Source organism: Mustela lutreola, chromosome 18 (genome assembly GCF_030435805.1).
Source record: "Mustela lutreola isolate mMusLut2 chromosome 18, mMusLut2.pri, whole genome shotgun sequence".
Classification (NCBI taxonomy): Eukaryota; Metazoa; Chordata; class Mammalia; order Carnivora; family Mustelidae; genus Mustela; species Mustela lutreola.
Window position 1 is genome coordinate 6,477,698 of NC_081307.1, and position 19,217 is coordinate 6,496,914.

The window sequence follows — 19,217 nt, forward strand, 5'->3', positions numbered from 1 at the left end:
TAACTTCCAGTCCTAGGTTGAATAGAACTGGTGAGATGGGCATCTTTGCTTTGTTTCTGATCTTAGAGGAAAAGCTTTCAGTTTTTCATTGTTGAATATAACATTAGTTTTATAATTAGCCTTTCATAAATAGGCTTTTTATTATATTGAGGTAATTTTCTTCTATTCCTAGTTTTTTGAGAGTTATTATGAAAGTATGTTGAATTTTGCTTTTTTTTTCTCTGGCTGTATTCAGATGATTGTGTGATTTTTATACTCCGTACTATTAATATGGTTTATCATATTAATTGATTTTTGTGCATTAAACCATCCTTGCACTACAGGGATAATCTAGCTTGGTCTTGGTGTATAATCATTTTACATTTTTGGATGACATCATGTTTGATTTACTTGTATTTTGTTGAGAATTTGTGTTTATATTCATGAAGGTTATTATAGTTTTCTTGTGGACTATGTGGGGTTTATACCAGGGTAATGGTGTCCTCATAAAATAGTTTTGAAGTTTTCCTTCCTGTTTAATGTTTTGGAAAAGTATGGGAAATGTTGTGATTTTTACTTAAATGTTTGGAAGAGTTCATTAGTTCATTTGGCTTGAGGCTTTTCTTTGTTATGAGATTTCTACTACTGATTTATCAAGACTCCATGCTTGTTTTAGGTTTGTTCAAATTTTCTATTCATGGGGGTGCCTGGGTGGCTCAGTGAGTTAAAGCCTCTGCCTTCGGCTCAGGTCATGATCCCAGCGTTCTGGGATGGAGCTCCGCATTGGGCTCTTTGCTCAGCAGAAAGCCTGCTTCCCTTCCTCTCTCTGCCTACCTGTAATCTCTGTCAAATAAATAAATAAAATCTTAAAAAAAATTCTATTCATGATTCAGTCTTGGTAGGTAACATGTTTCTAAGAACATGTCCATTTTCTATAATAATCAGTTGTTGGTGTATAATTATTAATAGTACTCTTTTTTGATCCTTTTTATTTTTATGACCTCAGTTTTAATTTCTTTGCTTCCATTTCTCCTTTTGTCTATTTGTGTTTTCTCTTTTTTTCTTGTTTTGGCTGGTGATTTGTCAGTTGTTGTTGTTGTTGTTGTTTTTTAAGATTTTATTTATTTATTTGACAGAGAAAGACAGTGAGAGACAGAACACAAGCAGGGGGAGTGGGAGAGGGAGGAGCAGGCTTCCCACAGAGCCGGGAGCTCAATGTGGGGCTCAATCCCAGGATCCTGGGATCATGAACTGAGCAGAAGGCAGATGCTTAATGACTGAGCCACCCAGGTGCCCATTGTCAGTTTCATTTATTAAGTTCATAAAAGCGACTAAGTTTCATGATTTTTTTCTGTTACTTTCTTCTTTCTTCTTCTTCCTCTTTGTCCACTCCCCCTCCTCCTTCCCCTTCTTCTTCTTTCCTCTTCTTCTTCTTGAGTGGTAATACAAAGCTCCCAAAGAAAGAGGGGACCTGAGAAGGTTGCCCTTTTTATTTACTTATTTCTGCTCTAATATTTGTTATTTCTTTATTTTTGCTACTTTGGCTTTAGTTTATTCTTTTGGTTTTAGCTTTTGTTTATTTCTAAGTAGGCTCCATGCCCAATTGTGTGTGTGTGTGTGTGTGTGTGTGTGTGTGTGTATTTTTTCCTATTCAGCCACTGTATGTCTTTTGTTTATGGAGTTTACATTTAAACTATTGATAGTGAAGTTATTTAGTATTAAAATTTTATTAATTGTTTTGCGTTTGTTTTGTAGTTATTTTGTCTGTCTTTTCCTATCTTCCTGTCTTCTATTGTGTTTTATTGATTTTTTTTATCTTTTTATTTCCTAGTCTTTTCCTTTTGTGTAATTTCTATTAGTATTTTCATTTTGATTACCATGCGGCTTACATGAAATACTGTATAGCTATGACAGTGTATTTTAAACAAATAACTTCAATTACATAAAAAAAATTAGAAATTTATAACTCCCCTTCACACATATGTTATTAATGTCACAATTTACATTATTTTATATTTATGTATTTTTTAACATATTTTAGTTATAGTTTTAATATTTTGCCTTTTAACATTCGTATTAGAATTAAAAGTGATTTACCCACCAGTATCTCAGAAATAGAGTATTCAGAATTTTCTGTATATTTACCCTTACCAATGAGTTTCATTCATTTTTATGCCCTTATATCATTGTTTAGCACCCTTTCATTTCTACTTGAGAAACTCTAATTTGTATGTCTTGTCATGTAGGTATAGTGGTGAGAGCTACCCTGACTTGGGAAACATCCTTTACCATGTCTGATTCTGATGCTTACTCTTTCTCCTCAAATTGTTTTTTTGACTTTTTGTATGCCTTGTAACCTTTTTCTTGTTAGTTGGGTACAAGAAACTGCTACAAATATATTTAGTGTTGGTGAGATGTGGGGAGAGAGGAGGTATCCTACAATCTTATGATTAAGTCTCAATTTTGTAGTGAACTTATGCCTTTGCATTCACAGGTGTTTCTCAGTTTTATTTCCCTTGAATGCAGGCCCTCTTATGAACAGAGTATCTGATGTATTTCAGAATGGTTTCTTTTCCCCTCCCATTGCTGATAATATGAGGGCTTTTTTTTCTCTGATATTTACTGTGGCACCTTTGTCAAGCTCCTGTAGGTAAATCTTGCAAAATTGTGGGGGCTTCCTCGTGAGTTCTCTGGAATTTTTTTTCCAGATTTGTCCATACTGATCTAACATTTCATCAGTTATAATCAGGATGACAGGGGCCAATGGGTGGCTCAGAGGGTTAAGTCTTTGCCTTCAGCTCAGGTCATGGTCCCAGGGTCCTGGGATCGAGCCCCACATTGGGCTCTCTGCTCAGCAGGGGGCCTGCTTTTCTCTCTCTCTCTGCCTGCCTCTCTGCCTACTTTTGATCTCTCTCTCTAGCAAATAATCTTAAAAATCTTAAAAAATAATAGTAATCTTATTCCCTGATGCCGAGTGATATGGAGCACTTTTTCATGTGTCTGTTGGCCATCTGGATGTCTTCTTTGCAGAAATGTCTGCTCATGTCCTCTGCCCATTTCTTGATTGGATTATTTGTTCTTTGGGTGTTGAGTTTGCTAAGTTCTTTATAGATGTGAAGTGTGTAAACCTGGTGATTCACAGACCTGTACCCCTGGGGATAAAAATATATGTTTATAAAAAATAAAAAATTATATTTAAAAAAATAATAATAGTAATCTTAAATCTTAAAAATCTTAAATAATAATAATAATCTTAAAAATAATCTTAAAAAAAAATAATCGGGATTACATGCCCTGGTACTGGTTCCAGCAGCACTTTTCACTACTGATTCTCTACTTCAGTAATCTGCAACTCTCTGTGTTCTCTCCAACCCTGGAGTATGTCATTTTTGCCTTGGGTCCTTGCATCTCTTGCAAATCCAAGAAGACTTATTGATTTTTCAGTCTGTTCAGGTTTTTGCATTCTGTTATGGTAGAGTGTTGACTTCCAAGCTCCTCACATGCAGAACCAGGAAACAGAAGTCTCTTATTCATTTCTTCAGATTTGTAGTGTATATTTTTGGTTGACTTTTTTTCTTCTCAGTACTTTGAATATATCATCTCACAGACTTTTGGCTTGCAAGGTTTCTGCTGAAAAATCTACTGAAAGTCTTAATGTTCTTCCATTATATATGGTAAATCCCTTTTCTCTTGCTGCCTTCAAAATTTTCTCTTTATATTTCACTTTTGACAATTTAATTATAATATATCTCAATGTGAATTTCTTTAGGAACATTTTATTTGCTGTATTTTGAACTTTTATATCTGGATATTAATTTTCTTCTATACATTTGGAGGGTTTCAAGCCATTATTTATTTGAATAAGCTTTCTGTTTTTTTCTTTGGAAAAGAATATTTTTAAATTAATTTATGGGAGAAGGGGCAGAGTGGGAAGGAGAGAGAGAGTTAGAGAATTTTAAGCAGACTCCCTGCTGGGCACAAAATTCCATGTGGGGCTTAATCTCAGGGCCATGAGATCATGATCTGAGCCAAAATCAAGAGTTGGTTGCTTAACCAACTGAGCCACCCAGGTGCTCCAGGTAGTATAGACACATGCTGATCTGTTAGGGGTCTTGCCACACTCTGGCCAGTGCCAGTTTGTCCCCGAAACCAGTCATATGACCACACAGCAGTTCAGAGTTTATGGTAAAGTTAAGGTTTACTGCCCTCAGCTGGTGTCTCTGTCTCTGTGCTAGTGAACAAGGCAGCACAGTGTCGGGCAGGAGTCAGACACTACTAATTATTTCGTCCTTAGAAAGGCAATTCCAACACTCCCAAATGCACTCAAAGAAGGGGAACTGTTTTTCCCCATTCAACCCATGAGATTCTCAGACCGTGCTGCCTGTTCCTGGACTTTTGCCCACCTTCCCCACTTGCTAAGCCCACCAGGCACCACCCCAGTGATGTGTGGACTTCTAAAACTTCATCCTTTGAGCTCTGCTGCTTACAAAAACTTATAGTAATCAGCCTCTCTCCTTTTCTCAGTCAGTGGTTTTGGGACAGTTTTTCTTGTGCAATCCCTTGTGCACACTTTCACTCTTTTTCTCTCCCTCTCTTTCTCTCTCACTCCTCTCTCCGTAATCAGGGTTCCCTCCCCTTCACAACACCCACAGTTCTCTTCTCCCCCAAATCAAATCTGTGCAGTTCCTACTTTCCACAATGTGGCTGTTTCTCTCTACCTGTAGATGTGCAGTTTGTTCTCTGTCCTCAGATTGATTTATTGGGTGTTCAGAATAATTTGATATTTACCTAGCAATGTTCAAGGGATAAGGTAAGTTCAGGGTCCCCTTCCCCTCCTCCATCTTAATTCTATCATCTGTTTCATACTTTAAGAAAATATTTTCTATCTTTTTTTGAAATTCCCACTTTGTTCAAGCATTGCTCCCTTGACCTCTTTGAGCATTTTTAATTCTCTGTGAAGTAAACTATTTAGATTAACTTCATTAGAATTGGTTTCCAGAGATATCTTCTTTTGTTTGAAACTTCTTTTCCTGATCCTTCATTTTCCTTGACTCTGCTTTGGTTTCTGCTCTTTAGGCAAAACTAATTGCTTTGAACTAGCAATTGTCTTTACTGATGGGCCCTGCACATAAGAGGATCCTAACAAGTCATCCTGGCCAATGATTATGGGGGCCTCTACCAAATCTTTATCTCTCCAAAAGGAAACATGCATCTGTCTTTTTCTGCTCTGTGTTGGGCAGGAGAGAGAATCAGTAGCATCTGCCCTGACAAGCTTCTGCCTCTATTCTCACCCTGGCAATTCTACCATTCTTGGTCCGTCTATACTGCAGGATTGTTGAGACAGATGCCAATTCTTTGGGAACTTTTGGTGAAGTAAGAAAACTGCATGCATGGATCAACTTTTTCTTCCCCAGGGAGAAGCAAAGCTGGCATCTTTTTGTCCATTTACTCTGTGTTTAGTGGGGACACAGGGGGAGAAATCAATAGTGTCTACTAGCCTAAGTCACCATCTCCATTTTTGCCTGGATTTTGGCTAGATTTTGTTGAATCTATTAGAGCTCCAAGACAGGTGAAACGGGTTCTAGTTCTTTGGATAACCCCTCCAGAAAAATTGGGGCACTAGACATGGACAAACCCTTCTCGTGCTCCGGGTCAAGCTGGGAGCCAGAGTGTCTTTTTCTGATCATATTGCAGTGGACTGGGGCAGTATCCTTGTTGAAAGGGTATGCCAAATCTTCAAATTGGCTGGGTGAGTCTGATTTTGCATTCTTCCAGAGTTTGCAGGGGCCTTTTATTAGTTTCTGTTTCCTTATAAAGGAAATATGTCTGTGAATTGCTGCTGAATTAGTTTTTTTGTTTTTGTTTTTGTTTTTGTTTTGTTTTGCTTTGTTTTTGTTTTTGCTTTTGTTTTTTTAGGGATGGAGGGTTCAGGGCTTCCTGTTTTAACAAAATAAAGGCTAAAACTCTGACCAGAAAGATGGTTCCTGATGGAGAGGTATATCTGGGAGGAATAACATATAAACTAACTCATAGGTGAGAATGTGATAACACTGAAGTTTTTATAGCACAGCATTAAAGGAATAGGTTGGACTCTAGATATCAGCAAATTTTTAAGGCAGGAAAAGGGAATATTCACTGAATGAGAATATTAGGGGCAGGCCTGGTTAAACTCATGCTGTGAAAGTTCATGGTACAGAGAGCTTGAACTAATGATGGTGAAATATTAAATAGATTGAATAATATGGTGAGATATTAAAGACAAATAAAAATGAGGAAATATCAGGATACTTTTGGGTAACTTAGAAAAAAAGTGAAATGTTAACATTGGAAGTCAAATTAATATTATTTATATTGAGTTAGGAGTTATAGATTATATATTCAAGAATGTCAACTATACTCATATAAAAAAATTAACCTGATAGAAGAAAAAAATCTGAGTCATTAAACATAATACTGTAAAATAAACTAAGATCATAGAACAGAGTAAAGCAGAAAAAATGTTTACAAGTTAGAAAAAAAAAACAAGAAAATTGTGGCTGAGAAAGAAAAGATAAGAAAGTTATTCTTCAAAAACTTAGAATTATAGCAAGAATTATTTTGCAGAAGAAAAGCAAGAGTCATTACTTGTAGGTAAAAGTGGTTTAAGAGAAATAGGCTATGGGTAGGTAACAAGGAAGTGGGATATCTGGTGAATAATATATGGTAATGAGTAAATCTGAATGTTTGATGATGACTAGGAAGTAACGGTAAACCAAAACTTTATTTAAAATCATTCATAAATGTATCTTCATATACTCCCATTTAGGGCCATTGCTTTTATCAAGGATATGCCACAGAAGTTCCAAAATCAGCTGTGACGCTTAGCATCTGTTCTGGACTCAGGTAATGGCATATTCCAGAGGCGTACATGATTGAAAATTTTGCATGACTCTTTAATTTTTAGAAACATCTTGAAGGATAGAGTGAAAGCAAAGAAAATAGGCTTTGGTTATTTCTTCTCATATACTTATCTCTTCCTCCTCTTATCATTTTTCTTATCTCTTTGTCTCCATCCCAGGCTTGCAGTCATAGAATTTATGCAGGAAAACTCCCCCTAGTATGAGGAATATTCACATTCCTCAGTCATACTAAAACCACAGTAATCCTAAATGACATAATAGACAGAAATTGGTAAAATTAAGTTTGAAAGTTTATCCATGTAAGAAGGGATGATTCTTAGACTTTAGACTACAAAGACCACTATTAAATTTCTATGAAATGTTCTTATTTAGTGGTGATTTATATTCTCAGTGGAAAATCTATATTATCTTTTTATTTCTTTTTTTATGTGTTTAATTATCTAGGGGATCTTTGCAATTGGAGAATGTCAGTTATGGCATTGAGCCATTGGAATCTACAGCTGTATATGAGCACATGCTTTATCAAATAAATAATGATAAAAATGATTTTTCTCCCTCAAAAGAAAATTTTCTTATGCCACATTTGGTACGAAAGTCCTACAAGATCCTTGTGAAATCAAAAGTAAGTAACTCCTTTTATGAAATCTTTGGGTTACTTTTAATAAATGTATTCACATTGAGATGTGTTATATTTGGGAAAAAAAATTTAACTGATAATAACTATACTATACTAAAACCTTCTGTTGTAAGATGCTTATTTTAAATATGTTTTTGTTTACTCATAGTATTTAGAAACTGTAATAGATACAATCCCATATAATTTAAAAATCAAAGTACTCACATTTCCCTAATTGGAGGTGTTTTTATGCATATGAACACAGTTTCATTGTTACCAAATTTGCATAATACTAATATAATGATATCCAAATTTGCTTATTATTAGTTTGTCTATGTTTTCCTTGACAATACATGTTTTCTTTATTATTTGATAAAAAATTAAAAATAGAAAAGAGGGAAGAAATTATTCCAAAGATCATCATCTAGAAATAGTGCTTAGAATTTTGGATTATTTGTTCCAATTCTTTTTCTATATCTAGTTACAAATGTAGATTTACAAATATATTTTTTCAAACAAAAAATGAAACAACCACATATGCCTCTTTGAAATTTCCATTTTGCTATTAAGAGGATAATACACATCATGTTACACTTACTATTATTTACAATTAAATAATATGCATGTTAGCATCTATTAAAATATTAAACGTATGCATTTTTCAAGGAAGAAAGCATAGACCATAATGTTATTTTCTAAAGGTAAATGCACATTGCTGTGGTATCCACTGTGATCATTTTTTTTTTTTTTTTTTTTTTTTAAATTTTTTATTTTTTATAAACATATATTTTTTATATACATATATTTTTATCCCCAGGTCTGTGAATCACCAGGTTTACACACTTCACAGCACTCACCAAATCACATACCCTCCCCAATGTCCATAATCCAAATGTAGTGATCATTTTTTTTTAAAGATTTTATTTATTTATTTCAGAGAGAGAGATCACAAGTAGGCAGAGAGGCAGACAGAGAGAGAAGGGGAAGCAGGCTCCCCGCTGAGCAGAAAGCCCCATGCGGGGCTCTATCCCAGGACCCTGGGACCATGACCTGAGCAGAAGGCAGAGGCTTTAACCCACTGAGCCACCCAGGCGCCCCTCCACTGTGATCATTTTGTTGTATACTGCTCTATAGTTTTTCATATATATATATGCATAAACTTAAAATGTACATATTTTATACAATTATGTCATATTTGCATATTTATATTTTCACATTAAGTAACCAGTTTGCATGAATGTACCACAGTTTTGAAAAATTACACTTTGACTATAAATGCTTACATACAAAGGTAAGCATATTTCTCAAGGTTTTTTTGAGATATATATATGTATATACCTATATCTATATGTATCCTAACTTCCTCTTCATTTCTACAACTTTATATTTTATCATCGGTGATTAAATAAATGAGTATCTGTCCACACACTGTCATCACAATTAGATATCACATTGAAGAGAAGTAAAACAAAATAATTATGAATGAAACCTGAATAGAATTTTTTATGAACTCCGTCTCCTTATTGCTTCAATTTGCTTTTATTTATTTTGATAAGTGGTATGAAAACAGATTAATAAAACTATACTTTCTGAAACTCAAAAAAATGATAAAGTGTAATTATATAGAGAGATGAAAATTTCATTTTTAATAAAACTCAAATGTGACCCCAAACTTTATGCCAACTCTGGAAATCACCTGCATATTGAGATACAATATGAGATAAAATTGAAACAATTTTCACTTGTGAAATAGAGCACTATCACATAAGTAAATTGAAAAACTTTAAAAGAGGCATGAATACTCCTCTGTGGCAGAGGAAGAACCTGAAGGGATGGACATAACTTTGGAAAAGACAAATAACACAGCACTTGAAGTCATCCCCCTCCAGAATCAGCAAGAAGTTAGAGATTAGACAACATACAGATAACATGCTGTCCCAATTGCCTTGGTTTGAATTCCAAGTCTGTGTGTTTTACCCACAAGAACCTGGGCAAATAACATAACCTTTCTCTGTTTAAATGTTCTTATCTATAAAATAATAATAATAAAAAAATAATAATGATATTACATACCTAATTCATACAGTTATTTTAAAGATTTAAAAAGTTTATAAGTAGAAATTACTTAGTATGTGGACAAATTAAAAAACTGATCAATAAAAATTACTACTATTAATAGTTGCTCACTATAGTTTCTAATGTAGTGGAGCAAGGTAATGATGGAAAATCTGAGTACAAAACAAAATGTAATAATGAAGTAAAATAGAGACAAAAATTTCAGAACGTAAGAAGAAACCAGAATTATCACTGCAGGAATGGAGATAAATAAGTATTGATATGTGTTTGTGAATTTTATTTTTCATGAAGTAACTCGATAATTGTTTTTCATCCTGAATTTAGTAGACTTATCTTTAAGTTTGGTTAGGCATTCTTTCATATATGACCAGTGCTTTTACAAGCACAGATATATAGAATTAATATCTTTACTATATCAGATTTTTTTTCCTTTTTTTTTGAATTGTTATTTATTTTTATTTATTTATTTTAATTAATTTTTTATTTTTTATAAACATATATTTTTATCCCCAGGGGTACAGGTCTGTGAATCACCAGGTTTACACACTTCACAGCACTCACCAAAGCACATACCCTCCCCAATGTCCATAATCCCACCCCCTTCTCCCAAACTCCCTCCCCCCAGCAACCTGATTGGGAGGGAGACAAACCATAAGTGACTCTTAATCTCACTATATCAGATTTTTAAAAGAAACAGAAAAAATAAAAGCTTAAACTTTAGATATATTGGTATAGTTTTTAAAGTAAACAGAAAAACCTTATAAACGAGGTAAACAACTTCATCATAACCAGAGTTGAAAAGTAGATAGAAACCAAACAAAATACTGTAAAGGGCTTCTCTGTTGAAAGCATCTTGGTCACATGCATTTACTCATCCCTTCCTTAATCCCCCCTAAAATGAAAATGGATTTTTAAAATGGTAAAAACATACAGAAACAAACAAACAAACAAACAAACCAAAAAAAAAAAAAAAAAAAAAAAGGAAAGGAGTAGTAACAATGGACAACGAATAGCAGATAGCTGGTTTAAGAACCTGAATTCTAAACTAGTAATTGGGATAGACTGTAGGAAACTTGAAATACTGCAGTACTATTCAGATGTTTCTGGAATTGTACGTCCAGTTCCCCTAGGGTTTTTAAAGGTGGACCTAAGAAGATAACTGGTTGAAAGTAAGTTGTGTAAGTAAGTAAGAAACCTTCATTTCCTTTCTTAACTAACTGTCTCTGATGTAGACTGACAGATTGTTGAAAGCTGTTTTCCTTGGGGAGTCTATGAAATGGGGACACCAGGCACGGATGTTCTATTGTATTTCCCAATAGAGGAGGAAAACCATACTAAACTAGTGTGATTAAGTTAAACCTGGCACATTGGATATTGGGTACCAGTGTTACACATTCTAAGAAGTATATTGGAAGACCTCCTCTTCAGGAGGGAATCAAACCAGCCAAAATAAAAAACAAACAATAAGAACAAAACTAACCACATTAACAGTAGGGTTTTCCCAACCAACAACCCAGACAAAATTACTCTGTGTAAAGACAAAAGTTCATAAACTCTATATGTAGTCATAGAGATGTTGAAATAAGCTATTAAATGCTCAACTGCTAATATGAAGAGGCACTAAACATATGATGAAATAAGTTAGTATGAAAGGTAGAGACATGAATAAATCAAAATTTTCAAGTTTGAAGTACCAAAGAATACAGAGGGTGAGGAAGACACATGGTAGAAAAAATATTTTATCCACAAAATAAGAATGAAGTGATATTTTAAAAATAACTTTGAGTGGATAAGTAACAGTTGTTGGAAATGAAAAGTAGGATAATAAAAATGTAAAAATTCAATAGAAATTTCAAAGGATAAAATTCCAGAAATTACACAAAAAGAAAGACAAAGATAGATGACAGAAATTTGAGAGATAAGGAATGGAATTAAAATAATAACATGGCTGGCCCCCTGGGAGACTCAGTTGGTTCAGCATCTGGGTTTCCACTCAGGTGGTGATCTCAGGATCTTGGGATAGAACTCTACATAGGGGTCCCTGCTTAGCAGGAAGTTTGCTTCTCCCTTTTTCTCTGGCCCTCCCTCATATTCATTCTCTCTCAAGTAAATAAAACATTAAAAAAAATAAAGTAACAATATGGATGATAGAAGTCTCAGTATGAATAAATAGAGAAAATTAGACTGAATAACTCATAAAACAATTTAAGAAAAATTCTCAGAATTATTTAAGACTGGGACACCTGGGTGGCTCAGTTGGTTAAGACTCTGCCTTCAGCTCAGATCATGATCTCAGGGTCTTGGGATTGAGCCCCACATTGTGCTCCCTGCTCAGTGGGGAGTCTGCTCCTTCTTCTCCCTCTGCCCCTGCTTGTGTGCTTTCTCGCTCTCTCTCTCCAATAAATAAATAAATAAATTAATTAATTAAAAAATCTTTTCAAAAAGAATTACTTAAGATGATTTCTAGATTGATATTTTAAAAATTGGTTTCTTATATATGACCAGAATGCAGAATGGCATGAAATTTTCCCACAGCAAAACTGGAAGTTGAAGGGCAATGGGGCAATTAGTGAAACAAAATAATTTCCAATCTGTAATTCTATACCAATCTAGAACTTCAGAATTGAGCGTTTTTTGTTTTTTGTTTTTACTAAAAACCATTTCTTCCTAATGTGAAATATTCTTCCCAATATATAAAACAAGCAAACCACAAAAAGAAGAAAGAGACTCTAATCTCATCCTAATTGAAGATAGTAGCCAGACACAATTACAACCAAGTCCAAAAACAATAGTTGTCAAATATTGTGAACTTTCAACCAAATGAAAAGATAGAAGAAGTGTGTAAACAGGCGTCCTCAATCTGTATTTTTCATGAGAATCACTATTACGTCAAATGCCACCAGATGTTGAAGCAAACAATTCTGTCAGTGGTTTAACAGGTTTACGTCTTGCTCATGAAAATACCAAAGTGGATGAAACTCTAATAGTTGATTCCCTTCCTAGCTCTGAATGGGGGCTCGTAAGGGCCCCCTACTAATTTATTTGATTTTAGAGTAAGGGGGAAAGGGTATGTACATCCCCTTCCATGCAGTTGAGCCTGAGCAGGTGTCTCATTGACATCTTCTCTTAGAGAAGGATGCAAACATTTTTAGATAATTGGCCCTTCCTTCTTTCCCTCCTCCCTCCCTCCTGCCCTCTCTTTCTTTTTTCTTTCTTTACCTTCTTTCCTTCCTTTTTTCCTCCCTCCCTCCCTTCCTTCCCTCTCTCTCTCTTTCAAGATTTTATTTGTCAGAGAAAGAGAGAGCACACAAGCTGAGGAGCAGCAGGCAGAGGGAGAAGCAGACTCCCCACTGAGCAGGAAGCCTGACTTGGGACTTGCTCAGCAAGTAGCCCAATGCGGGACTTGATTCCAGGGCCCTGGAATCGTGACCTGAGCTGAAGGCAGACACTTAACCAACTGAGCCATCCAGGCAACCCATGATTGGCAATTTCTTATAATAAAGCAAAAGTGTAATAAAAGTCATTAATCCCCACCCACTGTTCAAGATTCGTTTGGCTTGAAAGAACTATATATATTCTAAAATAATAATAATTTGAAAGGAATAAACATGGAGTATATGAAATATAAACATAAAATATAGGATAGAAAAACACAAAATCCAAATTGAATGAAAAGACTGTATATACTGCCTATAGGTGCCACATATTGTTCTAAGAGCTTTATATGTGTGTGTGTGTGTGTATATAAATATATATGTACATATATATAAAAATTATACATATAGCCAATCTTTCCAGTTCTTTAAACCATTTTAATGTTACCATTATCTCCCTTTATATATCAGGAAATAGAGATTTAGAGTATTTAAATTATTATCTTGGGAAATTCTCTGGTAAATGTAGCATTAAAACTCAAACCCAGAGAATATGACCCCAGAGATATGTTCAGTAGTAGTTTAATGGTCTACCTTCATACAGTCTGTTTAAAAATTCCTTGAAAGTGCTCAGGAAATAAATGTAAGTGAAAAATAAAATGAAAGACATTGATAAAAGAACTACTGAATAATGGTAGACATTGTGGTAAAACCCCAACTTACAATTTATGTCAACTTGACAGGGCCACATGGCCCAGATAGTTATTTTTTCTGGGAATTCCTGTGAAGTCATTTTGTTTGTGTGTGTTTGTTTGTTTTTAAAGATTTGACAAAGAGAGATCACAAGTAGGCAGAGCAGCAGGCAGAGAGAGAGAGGGGGAAGCCAGCTCCCCATAGAGCAGAGAGCCTGATGCAGGGCTCGATCCCAGGACTCTGGGATCATGACCTGAGCTGAAGGCAGAGGCTCTAACCCCCTGAGTCACCCATGTGCCCCTGTGAGGTCGTTTCTGAATAAGATTAATCTAAAACAGTAAACTTTGAATAAAGCAGAACGTCCTCCATAATGTGGATGGGCCTCGTGCAATCAGGTGAAGTCCTGAATGTAGCAAAAGGACTGACCACACCCTTAGTAAGAAAGAATTCTCCAGATGATTACCTTTGTACTGCAACTGTAGCGTCAGCTCACCCTGGATCTCTAAATTGATGATTTCTAGACCTAAAGTATAATGTCAGTTCTTACTAGGTTTCCAGCCTACTGGCCTTTTCTTTCTAGCTTTTGAACTTGCTAACCCTCCATAACATGTGATTCAATTCCTTACAATAAATCTAATTATAAGAAATAATCATATACATCTTACTGGTCCTGTTTTTCTGGGGAACCCTGAATAACTGAGTATGAAATGCTGATAATGGCAATTCAAGATAGTAAAAATATCATTAATGAATAAAGTAGCACCCAAGATATTTCTATTAAAGAATAAAATTTCTAAAAATACTCCTGAATTAAAAAAAAATTCTTAAGAAACCTGTCAACTTGAGATACAATATGATTAATATATTAGACTTTATAAATAGATAATGAACAATCTCAAAGGCATCTTGGCCTCAAAATCACCCATAAAAGTAGAGAAATAGACTGGCTTTAGCCTTTGACAAATGAAGTGCTTATAAGATAGTGTGTAATGTATATCTAGGGTATATATGTATATCTAGTGGCTTCTCTGGAAGGCATAAAAATCCCAACAATTTTTTATCTAGTCAAGTTGCCATTATAGTTTAAAAATATTCATACTTTTTCAAGAATTTTGAGACTATAGTATCTATGGGACTTTGAGGCACTATTATTTAAATGAGTAGAGCAGAACAGGAATGAAACAATTTAACAGATTTATGTAGAAAGACACATGACCATATCAATAGTTCCAGAAATGTCATTTGGTCAAATTCAACACCCATTCATGATAAAAACTAGAATGTAGAAAACATCCATTATCTGTCCGTGCCCCTCACGTGAGCGTATAAGAGGAAGATAGCCATTTGCTGTCCTCACACCGCACCTGCTGGTGCCTTTATCTTGAACTTCCCAGCCTCCAGAACTGTGAGAAGTAAGGGTACATTGTTTAAGCCACCTAGTTTATGGCATATTTATAAGAGCTTGAACTGACTAAAATAGCCTGTAAGATTAGGAATAATGCAAGGCTGTCTGCCCTCACTGTTTCCAGCCAACTTTTTCCTAGAGTTTCAATAGGAGAAAAAATAAAGGGCATACAGTGTTGAAAGAAAAATAATGTCTTTTTTTTTTTTAAGTGGCCTAACTCAGTACATAGAAAATATTATACAATTTCCACCAAAGTTATCAGAACTAAAAAGAGAGTCTAGCAGGGTCACAAGAAAGAAAGAAATTGATGTTAAAATGTTTAGTTAACCCAAATGGATCTGTAGAGTCAGTGTAATCCCAGTTGAAATTCCAGAAAACATTTTTTGTGGAAATTGGTTCTCAATTTTATAAGGAGAGATGCAAAGATCATAGATTACTCACATGGTTTTAAAAAACAAGAACAAAATGAAGGACTTACATTGTTTTTTTCTTAATGGGCGACAGTGTAAATATTTAAGATTTGTGGGGCAGGTGGTCTGTTGCAGCTACTTCACCTAGCCTTTGTGGCATGAAAACAGCATAGAAGATGTATAAACAAATGGGGGTGACTCTTTTCCAATAAAATTTTTTTATAAGGTAGGTGGCTATATCTCGGGGCATAGTTTGTGGACCTCTGCTATAGATATGCATATTGTTATTATTATTATTTAGATTTTATTTATTTATCAGAGAGAGAGAAGGAGAGAGCGCAAGTGCAGGCAGACAGAATGGCAGGCAGAGGCAGAGGGAGAAGCAGGCTCCCTGCCAAGCAAAGAGCCCGATGTGGGACTCGATCCCAGGACGCTGGGACCATGACCTGAGCCGAAGGCAGCTGCTTAACCAACTGAGCCACCCAGGTGTCCCTATATATGCATATTATTATTGACATAAATGTTGACATATAGATCAGTAGTAGATCAGAAATAGACCCACATGCTATTGGCTGATTGATTTTCCACAAAGGTACTAATAAGGACTTTGGAAGACTAGAAATGATCTATTGAATGAGTGGTGCTAAAAGACTGGATATTCACAGAAATAAAATCAATTCTGGCCCTTATTCAGGAAAATTGAATTAAAGCATAGACTTAAATGTTAAGGTTAAACATAAAATTTATAGGAAACTTAAGAAAAACCAAATTAATGAGACACAAGCCTGTAAAAGATGTTCATTGGGAAAGATGTTCAATATCATTCATTAATCATCAGGGAACTGCAAATTTAAATGTCAATGAGATAACTCTACAGATCAATAGGATTGGGTACAATGAGAAATACTGATAATACTAAATGCAGGAAAAAATGTAGAGTAATTGGCACTCTTTTTAGTTCTTCGTAAAAATGCAGAGTGATCAAACTGTTTTAGAAAGCAATCTGGCATTTTTGTCCTACTTTATACACAATTACTGTATGACTTAGGTATTCCATTTTTGAGGATATTCCAAGAAAAACTAAAGAACATAATTGCGAAAAGACTGCTACATGGATATGCATAGTCTTATTTATAATAGCTACAATTTCTTAATAATCCAAGTTATGATCAACAGGTAAATGTATAAACAAATTGGGATATATTTCTAAAATGGCACACTACTTAACAATAAACATTAGTGAATTATTAAAATCACAATGTAACAGATGAATGCTGAGTGAAAAAAGCCAGATATGAGTATGTAGCATATGATTCCAGTTTTAGAATAGATTATTCTAACCTATGGTGAGAGAAAGCAGATCATTGATTGCCTTGAGTCATGTGGGCTCTTGACTTGGAAGAGTGTGATGGAAACATTCTTAATTACAGAAATTATCTTAATTACAGAAACAGTTACATGGGTGTACACATTAGTATCAATTAATATAACTGTTTTAGAGTTAAATAGTTAAAAGTATAAAAATAATGAGAAAATAAAAGCAATGTTTGGGGGAAAGATGATGGGAGTTAATTTAGCTTGAAGGCTGGAGGAAGGTCTAAGACAAAGGTTTTGAGAAAAAGGAAATATGGGTTCTCCCTCATTTCACCAACTTTTTTGAGGATTCTAACTATAAAGCTATAAGGTAAAAGCTTTGATTTATTCCCAAAATTTTAATTTGGAATCTCACCTACTAATTCTTTCAGGGGCCTCCATCCTCTTATTTTCCTATTACCTATATCTGTACCTTTATGTATCTGTAGCAAACTATCGCATATATCTATCATCTACCTATTTGTCTATCATCATCTGTCTGTCTATCTCTTTCTGTGTGTGTGTGTGTGTATACACACACATATATATGTATATATATATATATATATATATATAATGTGTGAGAGAAGCAATATAAGATTTTTTTCTTATAAAATGTTTTATTTTTAATTTTATTTAATTCATGTCCTCTGTTTTGCAGAAAGATTCAGATGAACTTTTGAAAAAAATTCTGAAAATACAAATCATTATGGATAAAGCTTTGGTATGCATTATTGATATTGATAATATCTTTGTTTTGTGTTTAAATTCAAATGGAGTATGAAAATAAATATTCCACTTGTTGAAATACAGATATATTTTACTCCATTCAAAATATGTGTCTGAGTGTAGTAGGACATAAAGAAATGTCAATCACCTTTGCATTGGGGGGACTAGTATGCATAATATTGATTTCAAAATCAATATAGAATTCTAGCAAAAATGTATAATTTGTGGTATGGAAGTGTTCTACTACATTATAATCCAGTCAGTTATAATGAGCTGCATATATTTCTAGATTCACTCCAAATATTGAGGATTCAATATTCAATTGGAGATTCCTGTTGTTAAAATAATTTTTTTAGGATTATTTTATGCTTTATAATTTCTTGGATTCTCTTGGATTCTTTGATAGAAATTTTATATTTTAAAAATGGGAAGAAGTAGTCCTAGGGATATTCATTTAGTTATGGAACTTTTTTTTTTTAAGAATTTATTTATTTATTTGAGAGAGAGAGAGCATGAGTGGGGTGAGGAGCAAAGGGAGAAGCTGATTCAAAGCCCAAAGTGAGTCTCCATCCTGGGACTTCGAGATTATGACCTGAGCCAAGGGTAGATGCTTAACCAATTGAACCACCCAGGAACCCCAGTTAGGGACGTTTCTGTTTATATAATCAGTTTTAGCAAAGTCATTATGGGTAGCAATGAACAAATCCTTTTCATTATCACTGGTATTTTTGTATAAGGTCTGTCAATATGTGCCATAATTTAATCAGACACTAAGAAAATGTTAAAATTAAATGGAAACATTTCATTAGCATGTGGGAAAACATTATAAAATAACTTACAAAATAGCATATATATAAAACAAAAGTATAAGAACATACATATATATATATATATATATATATATATTTAAAAAACAGGAAATGTGTGCATAAAATTTATCTCCTGATAATAAAATTAAATTTTTTTCTTTATTATTTTGCCTATTTTTTCCTGTAGTTTTTATAAAAAATTATTTAAAGATGTAAATATTTCCTTTTATCCTTTGCCTCATGTTTACCATTTTCAAAGCTCTTCTTTCCTTCTTATAAGTCTGTGTTTCTGAAAATTCTGTTTAGCCTGATGAATTTGGTTCAGCTTTTGCTCATCTTTATCTTCCCTTTATAAATATTTTATTTGGAAATATTTTCAAACTTACAAAAATGTTACAAGAATAAGAGTAAGACAAAAATACTTACACTCTCTTTACTCAGATTTATTAATACTCTACCCCATTATCACTTGTGCTCTATTTAAAAGTTGTAAATTGCATCATGGAGCTTTTTTCCCAGTGTGAATTTACCTAGAATAAGATCATTATCTTATATAGCCACAATAGAGTTACCCATGTAAGGAGAAATAACATTGTTAAAATATTTTTTATCAGGTCTACCATAGCATGATTGCATTATAGTTGGACAATGTGATCTAAGTGACACTCAATATTTTATATTCAAATAACTTTTCAAGATGGGTCAATTTATATAAAACTTCCATATATATTTGAAAATGTATATATATTTTAATACGTATATAGATATATATACAAATAAGGCTTCATTTATGCCACACATGCTGCATGGTGTAAATATACAATATGACTTATTGGGAAAGATTACATACAGAGAAATAGCAAAGTACAAATAG

General features: G+C 34.0%; 1 protein-coding gene across 1 annotated transcript in view; it reads left to right on the top strand.

Moving 5' to 3' along the window:
* Positions 1–19,217, top strand: part of LOC131820609 (A disintegrin and metallopeptidase domain 3-like) — a 124,264-nt gene that overhangs the window by 23,020 nt on the left and 82,027 nt on the right. Inside the window, exons 5-7 of the mRNA XM_059156297.1 lie at positions 6,785–6,861; positions 7,323–7,500; positions 17,467–17,529. Coding sequence (XP_059012280.1) covers positions 6,785–6,861; positions 7,323–7,500; positions 17,467–17,529 — 318 coding nt within the window. The remainder of the gene's footprint in view (positions 1–6,784; positions 6,862–7,322; positions 7,501–17,466; positions 17,530–19,217) is intronic.